The sequence below is a fragment of the Phragmites australis genome, chromosome 4 (genome assembly GCF_958298935.1).
Source record: "Phragmites australis chromosome 4, lpPhrAust1.1, whole genome shotgun sequence".
Lineage (NCBI taxonomy): Eukaryota > Viridiplantae > Streptophyta > Magnoliopsida > Poales > Poaceae > Phragmites > Phragmites australis.
The window spans coordinates 30443722-30454482 of record NC_084924.1 but is presented as its reverse complement, the minus strand read 5'-3'; the positions used below and the strand labels follow the sequence as shown (position 1 = coordinate 30454482).

The 10761-nt window shown below is 41.1% G+C and overlaps 2 protein-coding genes across 2 annotated transcripts; one reads left to right on the top strand and one right to left on the bottom strand.

Annotated features, from left to right (window-relative positions):
- Window positions 1–1141: 1141 nt before the first annotated feature.
- Window positions 1142–5847, bottom strand: LOC133914718 (uncharacterized). Its single transcript, XM_062357760.1, has 7 exons — window positions 5752–5847; window positions 4444–5046; window positions 3362–3502; window positions 3144–3200; window positions 1590–2887; window positions 1295–1463; window positions 1142–1219 (listed from the first exon to the last, which is right to left on the bottom strand). The coding sequence occupies exons 1-7, from the start codon at window positions 5827–5829 to the stop codon at window positions 1142–1144; spliced, it is 2424 nt and encodes an 807-aa protein (XP_062213744.1). The 5' UTR covers window positions 5830–5847.
- Window positions 5848–7245: 1398 nt separating this feature from the next.
- Window positions 7246–9791, top strand: LOC133916064 (uncharacterized). The gene is made up of 2 exons (XM_062359553.1): window positions 7246–7952; window positions 8960–9791. The coding sequence occupies exons 1-2, from the start codon at window positions 7368–7370 to the stop codon at window positions 9590–9592; spliced, it is 1218 nt and encodes a 405-aa protein (XP_062215537.1). The 5' UTR covers window positions 7246–7367; the 3' UTR covers window positions 9593–9791.
- Window positions 9792–10761: the final 970 nt, after the last annotated feature.

Genomic DNA, 10761 nt, shown 5'->3' with positions numbered 1-10761 from the left:
AGACCTCATGGAGTCAAGCACCTCAAAACGCTTTGCCCGCAAGTTCAAAACCAAAAGGAAGTAGTGGCCAACTTTTTCATCCAGCCCTTTTGGTGTCCATGTTTGAAGGACAGGGAACAAGACCTATATTGTTTTCTCAAAAACATAAGCAACACAGCTTGGTACATACTGCTTGTACTTAATAATAAAAAAGAAAAAATTGAGGCAAGATAGAACAAACCATTTGAAAATGATCCAAATGTTGTATACGTCTTTGGAATGCCCTTTTGACTTCAGCATGGTCTATTTGACTGTCTTGCAGCTAAGTCTAGCAAAAAGAAATAAAGAGTAAGTGCAAGCTGCATTTTTTCAGAATGATTGAAAAAAATGAAAATGAACACGAGGAGAGAAGGAATACGTGTCATGATATTTTAGGGAAATTGTAAGTTGGGGTTACTACTAAAAAGCAAAGTATGCATGATTCTGACTTATGGAAAATATGCATTGTTAAAAAACGTTTCTGTAGTTTATTACTAAAAAGCTTTGTATTGCTGTCATGGATGCTTTAAAAATGCTTTATGAATATGAGACGCTAAATCAATAGTTTATTGCAAATCCAGAAAAATTGTGTGATTCATTTGAAGTTGCTTTTTGATAATCAGGGAAAAAGCTTTTACGTTGACTATGTATTGCTTTCAGAAATACATAAAAATTCTTTCATATCTGTAACATGTAGGGCGGCTGTCAAACAAAGTAACCACAGCCTCTCCAACAGAAACTAAACAGACTTGTTTTTCTTTCTCTCCATGTCTCCAAACAATCTAACATAAACTAACCAATATACAAAATTGAACACAAATTTTGAAGAAAAAATCAGCATAAATGTAGAATGAGTTGGTACAATGATAAGTAAATTCATGGGAATAGCATGTCAAAAGTTATTTTGGACAGGCAAAGTCATTTTGAATACTGAGAGAAGCAAGTCAGTACAATTGAATAAGCAATTATTATAAAATTGAAAAGCAAATCGGACTCTGTATAAAAGCAAATCAGTAGTATTGCTGATCTAGTGCAGTAATACTACAGTTTACAGCATCTCCTAATCAATCTATCAATTAGCAAAATAGTAGAATTTTTGCAGTTTATCAATAGTTTAGCAATACTACTGCAGTTGTATTAGCTTTTTAGGTACTGGTTTTAGCAATACTACTGCAGTTGTAATACTACTACAGTAGTATTGCTGCATGTCATGAACACAAAATATTTAGGCAAAGCAGGAATTGCAATATTTTCAAGAAAACCAAAAAAAACTTACAGCAACTCTTAATGGCAGTATTCGTTTTATGTGGTTCCTTCTATTGAAATTATTCAGTGCATAGATTCCAATTTCGGCAACAGTGTTCAGTAGCTTCCCCTTTGGTCTAACAGACTCTGAAAGATGAGCCAAACTAACGAAGTAGGCGAAGTAGTTGATGATAATAAGGCTGCACAAAACAATAAAACTTAAAAAGTATCACGAACTATTTATGCAAAAAGTAAAACTGTGTAAATGATTGTAGAAATATAACAGCTATATTGAATATGGTGGATGAAAAATGAAGATGACATACTTTTCTGGGCTGGAACTTTGGCTGGACCTTGTAGACCTTCCGCAGGCTCGGCACACAACATTGTATACCATGCATATCTCCTTACTGCACTTGAAAGTATTCTTGCTGCTGTAATCAATATATGGAGACCGCAATGCAGCTGGCACCTTGTACATCCTCTTTGGCTGAAGTTCAAACGTAACTGTACCAGAAATGCTTGCTCCACTAGGAGGTTCATGAACACTTGGTGCTGGGGTTCTGCCTTGAAGGTCTTCAATTAGTGACAATTCAATGTTTTTTTCAATGCTTGCTACCGATTTGTCATGAAAGTTCATGTTCCTTGAACAAGACTCATCTATTCGAACTTTTCTCTGCCTTTCAGCATCTTGTAAAAGCTTATCTAGCTCCTCAGAAGATAAATCATCTAACCAGCTATGTGTAGCGGAGCCTTGTTCAAGTGGAAGGCCTTTTGCTTCAGGAACTTCCTCGGTACAGTCTGCCATGCAACCTTTCTCTATAAAATGAACTGCAGCTTCACCTTGTTGCGAACCACTGTCAATGAACTTCATAATGTTGCAATCGGGGGGCGAGAAATCCCATGAGTTACTTGTAGCAATGTTTGATGAAGTTCCAGTTGTTTCGGGCAGCTTCAACTTTGGCCACCTGCTCTTTGCAAGTCCTTTACCTTTGTAATCAACTCTCACATCTTCGCTGGTTGCATTTTTATTAGGGATGACAGCTATAGGTTGAGGACAGGCTTCAGCATTATCGTTGATGCTCACTGTGCCCTGATTCCATATCCTTCTGAGGCTTGGCTCCATTTGAACAAGGACAGGTGGAACTTCAATCTGCTCCTTATGAGGCTCAATGTGCCCTGATTCCATAACCTTGCTCCTCCTTGATCTCCGTACAAGTGGAACTTCAATCTCTTCATTACCTTCACTGTCATCTGGTTCTTTTTCTCTATCATCATTAGCTGGGTTTCCCTCCTGACCCAATTCTTCATCTTCTACATCTTTGCCTTTATCTGCACCTGAATCCTGCTCCTCCTCATCACTCACATTGTCTTGGCTTGATTCATAATCTTCGTCGTTATATTCTTCTTCCTCTTCATAATCAGAATCCAAAGATGTTTCGTCAACATTATCTTTATCTTCTTCACTGATTTTTGTCCGCTTAGATCTTCTAAGTGTTGTTTCACTTTGATCAATGGGATTGTCTCCTTCAATTATTTCAGAGACCTTTCCTGGGAAGTTTCCCACAAGCTCTATGATACCTATACAAACTTTGCTGACAGCATGAGATAGCATCCTCTTTTTCTGAAAAAGGAAGAAAGAAAATGTTTCAACAGATTGCGCAACTTAAATAAAAAAAGAAGTAAAAACTGAATAATATAAAAAGTAAGATAAGATATGCTTATCTCATTTCAGATTCAGATCACATTCAATAAAACACACCTATCATTTGTACATGAATTGCTTCTGAAAACAAGATAACAGAAAACTGCCACAATACTAGTAGCTACCATGTGAAACTGCCATAATGGAAAGTCTTGAAAAACAATAATTTACAAACCTGAGATGAGAGACTTGGTTTGACCTTTGATGCAACAAATCTCTCAATGTCTTCCATCTGTCCGAGTAATGATTCATGAACAACAGAGTGATCCCCTTACTTAATCTGAAATATAAATAGTGAACAAGAACAAAAAATCAGTCCCCCCCCCCCCATTGAAATAAAAAAAAGCCTCAAGCTATTGTTAAAATTAATTTGCATAAAAAAGGCAAACATACTTTTAGTTTCCCGAAGGTGCCGTCTATATTAGTATCAAGTTTGATAACCTTGTCAATCAGTGGCTTCTTCCAAGCTGCAACTCTTGGAAGACCACCAGGAATTTGAACATTTGGAACAGCCAATGAGTCAAGGTACAATACCTGCACAGATGATTGAAAAAACATACATTCATTAAACCTGCTCAGTCAACAGCAGGTTTACATTATGCAGAGAATAAATTGGCTTGCTCAAAAATTAAAAATAAAATCTATATTCCTGTACAATGATTCAAAAAAATGCTTATGAAAAACATACAGTATTGCTTGTGGAGAAAGAATACACGAAAAATAACTATATTGTTATCTTGCTTCTAACAAGGACGTATTGTTACGTATAGTTGCGACCTTGCCAAAAAAAAAGCATATATGTATTTGGTCACTCAATTAAGTATTAAAAAACAACATCTGCTGAAATTAAAAAATGCTTTTAAAAATACGCAATACTGCTTTTCGACCTAACTCCTAGGGGGTCTCATTTAGCGATCCATATGAAAAAATGAATCACTAACTTGCTTAACCATGATCAGTAAGTTGCTTACAAAAATAATCACAACCTTTCTTAATGTTGACAGTGGAAAAGAAACAAATGTTTGCAGCAGTAGCAGCTTGTCCACTGCATCTCTAGGAAAAAGAAAACAACATTGACTTGTTGTTAATATATGACAGAAAAGGATTAGTTACTAACAACAGATGTCCTATCCACTCAATTTCTGACAAAGCATACTACTTGTAGCTGTCAATGAACTTAGTAGGGTGCAAATACTAGGCACATGTTAGTGTAGCAGAATGAACACGTGGAAATAAACTCTTGCATAGAAAATGGAAAAAGCGCTCCAGCAAGACCATGCATATCACCATTACTTATTTATTTTACCAATGTATGTGTGGCTAAATATATGTTTAAAGAAATTAAATGGGAAAATCTATAGTCCGTGAAGGAATTAATTAGTAAAGAAATACACTGAAAAAAACCTCAATACGTTACAGCTGAAAAAGAACCAAAAAATGCTAATTAGTAAAGGATAGTATCTTGCATAGCTTACCACAAGAAATAAGAGGCAACCCTTAACAGAATTCCTGGTCTGCATTTCATGTACAGAAGTTTTCAATGAATCAACCACAAACTGGCACCAATTAAGCTCCTTGACTTTTGATAAATCGCGCAAGGCAGGATAACACTTTGGGCTAATGAACAAACAAGTGGTTGGGCACAAGAATGTGGACACAGCCAACATAAGCCAGGACCTAAGGTAATCCTCATCTGCATTCTTATTGTCTTTTAGTCTTTTCACAATTGTTTTGATCTGAGGTGCCACACCATCATCAATTTGGTATTCCTCATGAATGAAATTGATGGCTTCAACATCGAAGTCATAGATCACCTTATTCCCTCCCCTTGGCAGACCGAAAATCTTGTGAACTGTTTCAGCTGCAACACTCACCCTCCCTCTCCCAGGTATCACAAGTTCACTTGTTTCGGATTGGAAGGTACTTATCACCCACTTTGTTAGATCAACAGGTAACACATTGGTTCCGATGTTAAGCAACCCACCAAACCCAATGCCTTCTATCATGTTTTGCTGCTCAGGTGACATAGTTTTGTACAATTTGACAAGTCTTGCTGGTGAAGCTCTATTTCTGGCACCCTGTATTAAATAAAAGACAGTAAAAAAAATTAAATCTATGGTTTGGTTACTAAACTGCATAATTAGTGTGCCATACGTAAAACCATATGAGTAAAAAAACTACATAGTCAGTGTGCATGCGGCAAATGATTATGAAAGAACTGCTTCCATATTCATAGAACTTGCTTTTCATATTTTCAGAAAAATACACACTGAATAAGGTGTTCAAAACCTACTTTTATTAGCTTCATCCCTGCTGCTCACCAAAAAAAGAAAAAAGGTGAGTGATCAACAGGGGGGGAAAGGTGCTCTATCCCTAGTAATCAGGTGGCCTGCGTTTTTTGGATAACAAAAGCATGCACATATGAGTGCTCGTAAGCATATACAAAAAATGTGCTCTATCCCTACTGCATATGCACAAAATGCAAAAGAGATTATGTTAATTCTAAAACGATCAACATGGATGCATATGAGTCACTCAAATAAACAATCAAACACCAAAGAAGGATGAAAACCACCAGCAAGTACTGATTTTCTGATCATAAGACACATATGGGGCAGTAGAGAACAGGATGCACAAATGCAATAATTGATGAACAAAACTGCATCATGGTTTTAAACCAGTTGCTTTTGCATTTGATAAAACTTGCTTATAATATTTACACAAAAATCCTAAAAAAAGAAAAATATCATTAAAAAATCAAAAAAAAAGTTAGCTGTACATACCCCATAGTTGCGCTTCCCAACATGATTGCTACGCGAAGAAGATGGAACATCCTTTTTCTTCCCATTTATCCTTGCCATTACCTAATAACACAATGACAACACATAATCTTGTGATTGGCTGCATGCATCTGATCTATCTATCTTTAAAAAGGAATACACACTAAAAACTAAGTAATCCTAGTATCCTGCCATGGTGAAACATTTCCAAAACCAAGCATTAGTCTTTGCCACATTGAGGTTACTATGCTGAACTAACTTTCTTTTATTAGCCCTATTTCTGAAACAAACTATATGTTTAGCCAAACAAAAAAACAAAACAAGAAAAAAATATATAGCTCCAATGCCCAAAAACTAGCATACATCATATGTCAAATGTTCAATACCTAACAAGTTGATCATAAAATTTTGCCCAAGAATAAACTGGTATGGAACCCATTTTTCGATAACTGCAGCAATACTACTGTTTTGCACTTGCACAAAAAAAAGTGTACCCATAACACAAAAGCTAATCTACTGATGAACTGCAGCAATACTACTGTTTACAGCATCTCCTAATCAATCTATCGATTTTCTTCGCAAACTTGCATGACATGCAAAACAAAACACAAAAGCTTGCTCAATGCAATTGATGGGCACAGGATATGACCGTCGTCAGAACTAAATCAGAAACCCGACGGAAACACTCGATGAAAGGACTTGTTAGCCGCGTCCAACACTCAAAAACCACCAAAAAAAATCTCGCATCCGATTTCGAGTGGAGAGAACTAAATCGACAAGAATAACAGTGCGAGATCTCACCTTCCTGTGTGCCCTTCCCCCGCTTCCGATTTCGACTACTCCAACTACATCAAAACACCAAATAACAGACTATTAACACGATTTGGGGAACGGAAGCAAAATCGCCTGGGAGTGAGAGAGAGCTAGAGAGAGAAACAGAAACACGAACCTGATAGAGGCGCGTGACGAAACGAACCAGCTCGACTTCGTGCGCGAAGATCCCCCCGCTTCCAATCCGCTCAAAATCAAAGACACAAACACTCAAAAACCATCCGATTGCAGCACGAAATCGACTGGAAAAATCGATCTCACCTTCCTGTGTGACCTTCCCCCCGCTTCCGATTCCGACTTCTCGCACTAGATCAAACAGTGAAAAACCGAAACCATGGGCGATCGATTTGAGGAGGGGAAAGGGAAATCGCCCGCGAGTGAGAGAGAGCCAGAGAGATAAACCTAGAGAGAGAAGGCAGACGACGAAATGTCCCCGGGCGCGCCTCCCAATGTTTGAACCGTGCGTATCGATATGTCCGAGCGGGAGCATACACCTCTCACGAACGCGCCGACGACGGATGCCAATCGGACGGCAGGTGGTGCGTGCGTACCGTCCAGACAGCGTCCGCACGCTCGGAAACAAGTCTATGGGTTTTAATAATACAGAGTGAAAACGAATTTTATTAATGACAAATAATGAAACTGGAGCCATCTGGACGGCACACAGTCAATCGGCCCGAGAAATTCCGGTGCCTGAACACCCTAGGGCCTAGACAGCTGCACCCGGCGGCGGCGGCGGCCAAACTCTGAGACCCATTCCTCGCGGCCCGTGCTACTGCCTACTGCAAATGGAGGCCACGGCCGACGCCGGCGAACATGTCGCCGGCGGCCAAGAAGACCAGCAGCCGGCCAAGACCCTGGTGGACTGGGCGCTGGAGATCCTCCTCACGGCTGACCCCGACAAGAAGGCCCGCCTGGGGGACCTTGCCGCGTCGCGGTGGCTGCGCGGCGACATCCCGCTCCCCTACGACCCGTCCCGTCCCGCGCGCCCGCCGCCAGACCGCCCCGCCCGGAGCGCCGCGGTGCGGCTGCTCCCGCCGTCGCGGGCGCCGAAGCTGGGCAAGGGAGGCAGCGCGCAGAGCCGGCTGGCGATGCTGCACTCGCTGGCGCACACCGAGAGCTGGGCGGTCGACCTCTCCTGGGACATCGTCGCCCGCTTCGGAGCGCAGATGCAGATGCCCCGTGAGTTCTTTGACGACTTCGTGCGCGTCGCGCAGGACGAGGGCCAGCACTACACCGTGCTCTCCGCGCGGCTGCGGGAGCTGGGCTCGCACTATGGCGCGCTCCCGGCCCACGACGGGCTCTGGGACTCGGCGATGCGCACCTCACACTGCCTCCTCGCGCGCCTCGCTGTCGAGCACTGCGTCCACGAGGTGAGGCACAACGCCTTTTTCATACATTTATATACTTCTGATACATTATTAGCACGAAGACAATAAAATTGCGTATCATTGCCAAAATCGTGTCGACACGATGATTAGAACGAGCTAGATGTATCTCTGTATGCCTTTGCTGCTGCAAGCTTATATAGGCAAATCCTTAAAAATGTATCGCCTTTCTCGAATCTTTTGCGATAAATTGAAATTTAGATTTGGAAGGCTAATGTTCTACTGTAAACTTCGAACCTGAAATGAGTAAAGGACTTCAGATTCTAATCATTGAAATGTTTGTTGGATCAGGAAACTTGTTTGTAGGAAGAGCAGTAGGGGATATTAGCAGACTATCATGTCGCTATGAGCTTGATGCGAGAAAATGAGCTCCCCCTACCATAGTCTGAGGGATATCTTAATTATTGGCCATGACTTATTGATAGTGAGAATGTTAAAAAAAAAAACGTCCATGCTCAATGGTTTGGAGATGCCACCAATCTACTGAACCAATCTGTACCATTTAATGTTCCGAGATTTGTAAAAAATATTCAGAAAGGATGAATTATATCAAGAGGTTGCAATTTGACATAGTAATTGAACTTGGGCTATGATACCGGATTGGATGACCTTCCATTTCATATGGTTTTGGAATTTTAGCTTGCGCAATGTTTACTCCAGGGGAACATGTAACCATTTTAATGCAGTTTCTGCAGTAAACTTGCATGTGACAACCTTCCAGACTTTGTGTGGTTTTTGCTGCACTGCACCTGATCTCTTTTTTATAGTTTACTGTCCACCTGATGTTGCTTTCTATAATATCATGTGTTCAGTTAAGTGCTCTTCAGCTGTCCAAGCCTGTAATTCTCTGGAATGATGTGAATAATCAGCATTTATCTGCCCTGTATAATGTATCAGTATTCCTCATTCCCTGCCTGTTATAAATTCTTATAAATTGTATTTACGTATCACAACTAATAAATGTTCAAATTAACACATTCTCTGTAATGCAGGCTAGGGGATTAGATGTCCTGCCAACCACCATATCAAGATTCCGTGCAGGCGGGGATGAACAAACAGCCAAAATACTGGAAGATGTTATTTATCCTGAAGAGATAACACATTGCGCGGCTGGAGTTAGATGGTTCAGATACATGTGCCTCCGGTCCCAACATGATGATCCCATTGCGGATTCAGTTCCACAGTCTGAACCCCATTGCTCTGAGCTTCCAGGAGATGGTACCCCTGATGCTAAGACAGTTCAAGTGGTGGAAGATGAACTGGCATTCAGCCTGACACATGGGATTAACAGCGACGTTAACACGGACGAAGATGTGGAAGATGAACGGATGTCCAAGGTTGCACAAGGCGTTAATGCTCTTGATAAGATGGTCCAAGAAGTGGAGGATGGATTGGCAAAGTGTAAACTAGGCGACAAAGTAGAGGAGGACGAAGCAGCAGTCATTAGTACCTTCCATAGGATTGTTAGAGAATATTTCAGGGGACCTCTGAAGCCCCCTTTTAACAGGGAGGCGAGGAAAGCCGCCGGCTTCGAGCCTGCCTGGTATGAACCCCTGGCAGTTAAGGAGGTATATGAACCCCTGGCAGTGACTGAGGCATATGCAGAGGGAGAGACAATTGAGTGACGAATTCTACTGTTGTACTAGTATTTGTGCTATGTAGCAGGGCTAGAAGACAAATAGATACGGGGATGTTTCAGTTTCCTTTCTTTAGCAGAGAGACGGTGGTGTGCTTTTTTATCATGGTTGTTTAGCATGGTCAAGTTTACTGAACTGTGGAACAGACCAACCAAACTGAAGAATGTTTTACATCAACTTTTCACTTCATTACGAGAACTTCATTGTATTTTTTATTGCTTAAGGCTGTGTTTGGTTGCCCGTACGGTGGCGTTCATGTACGGGATCGTTTAGGATCGGACCTTGTCCCATGTTTGGTTGGTTGGATCAAACCAAACCGGACATAGAGATATCAGTTTGGAGAATATTCATGTTGAACCGTCCCGTACGTCCAAATCAATCGGACTGACGCCATACAGGAACCACACAATCCTCCCATCACTCCTTTCTCCTTTCTCACGTGACCTGACGCTGAGGATCATCCCCTCACCGGCGACAATGAAATGCTTGGTACGACCACGTGCTCCTCCTCCCTTCCCTCCTTATCTTGTGGCCTCAGAAACCCGCAAACCCTATGCGTGGCAGAGGGTTAGGTGGGTGCAACGGCAATAGGAAGGTTGGTGTTGGTAGCATAGGGGTTTTGCGATGTCCGACACCAAGATTGTGAGGGTCGACGTCGGGCAAAGAATTGCAGGCGGGCTGCATGAACTTTGATTCGATTTGGTGCTGGCGGCAGAGGGATTTTACTGCATCGAGCACCAAGATTCTTCCTTTCTCATTCCGTTCTTGGCTTGCTTTTCCCGCAAACAGAAGGTATGAAACCGAAATCGTACTTTGTACCCTAAATTGTGATTAATGGAGGAGGATTGGATGATTGATGCTTGTTTGTGGTAGATTCAACAGTTATATATCTTGATTTGTTGAAACTTTTGATAGATCTGATTACTAGTTCTTTGAAGTGCACTATAATGCAGTTTCATATTACTGCATTACTGAGCTTTTCCGTGTGTATCAATTTTAGTTATTGGGTCATTGGCTCAGTAACGCAGTTTCAGATTCTAGCATTTATGTTTCTGTAGTTTTTTCTATGAAAGATGTTATTATTTTTTCTGTAGTTGTATGATGTCGCCTGCTTGCCGCAAATTTACATTTCTAGGTCGAATAGGTGTAGTTCTGTA

What these genes read in the sequence shown, in the direction of transcription:
- LOC133914718 (XM_062357760.1), bottom strand. Translation starts at nt 5,829, where the DNA reads ATGGCAAGGATAAATGGGAAGAAAAAGGATGTTCCATCTTCTTCGCGT. An exon ending in GCACCTTCGGGAAACTAAAA is followed by an intron (nt 3,201 to 3,361) that starts GTATGTTTGCCT and finishes TTACTCGGACAG; the next exon opens with ATGGAAGACATTGAGAGATT. An exon ending in TACTGCCATTAAGAGTTGCT is followed by an intron (nt 1,220 to 1,294) that starts GTAAGTTTTTTT and finishes CATGACATGCAG; the next exon opens with CAATACTACTGTAGTAGTAT.
- LOC133916064 (XM_062359553.1), top strand. Translation starts at nt 7,368, where the DNA reads ATGGAGGCCACGGCCGACGCCGGCGAACATGTCGCCGGCGGCCAAGAA. An exon ending in TCGAGCACTGCGTCCACGAG is followed by an intron (nt 7,953 to 8,959) that starts GTGAGGCACAAC and finishes TCTGTAATGCAG; the next exon opens with GCTAGGGGATTAGATGTCCT.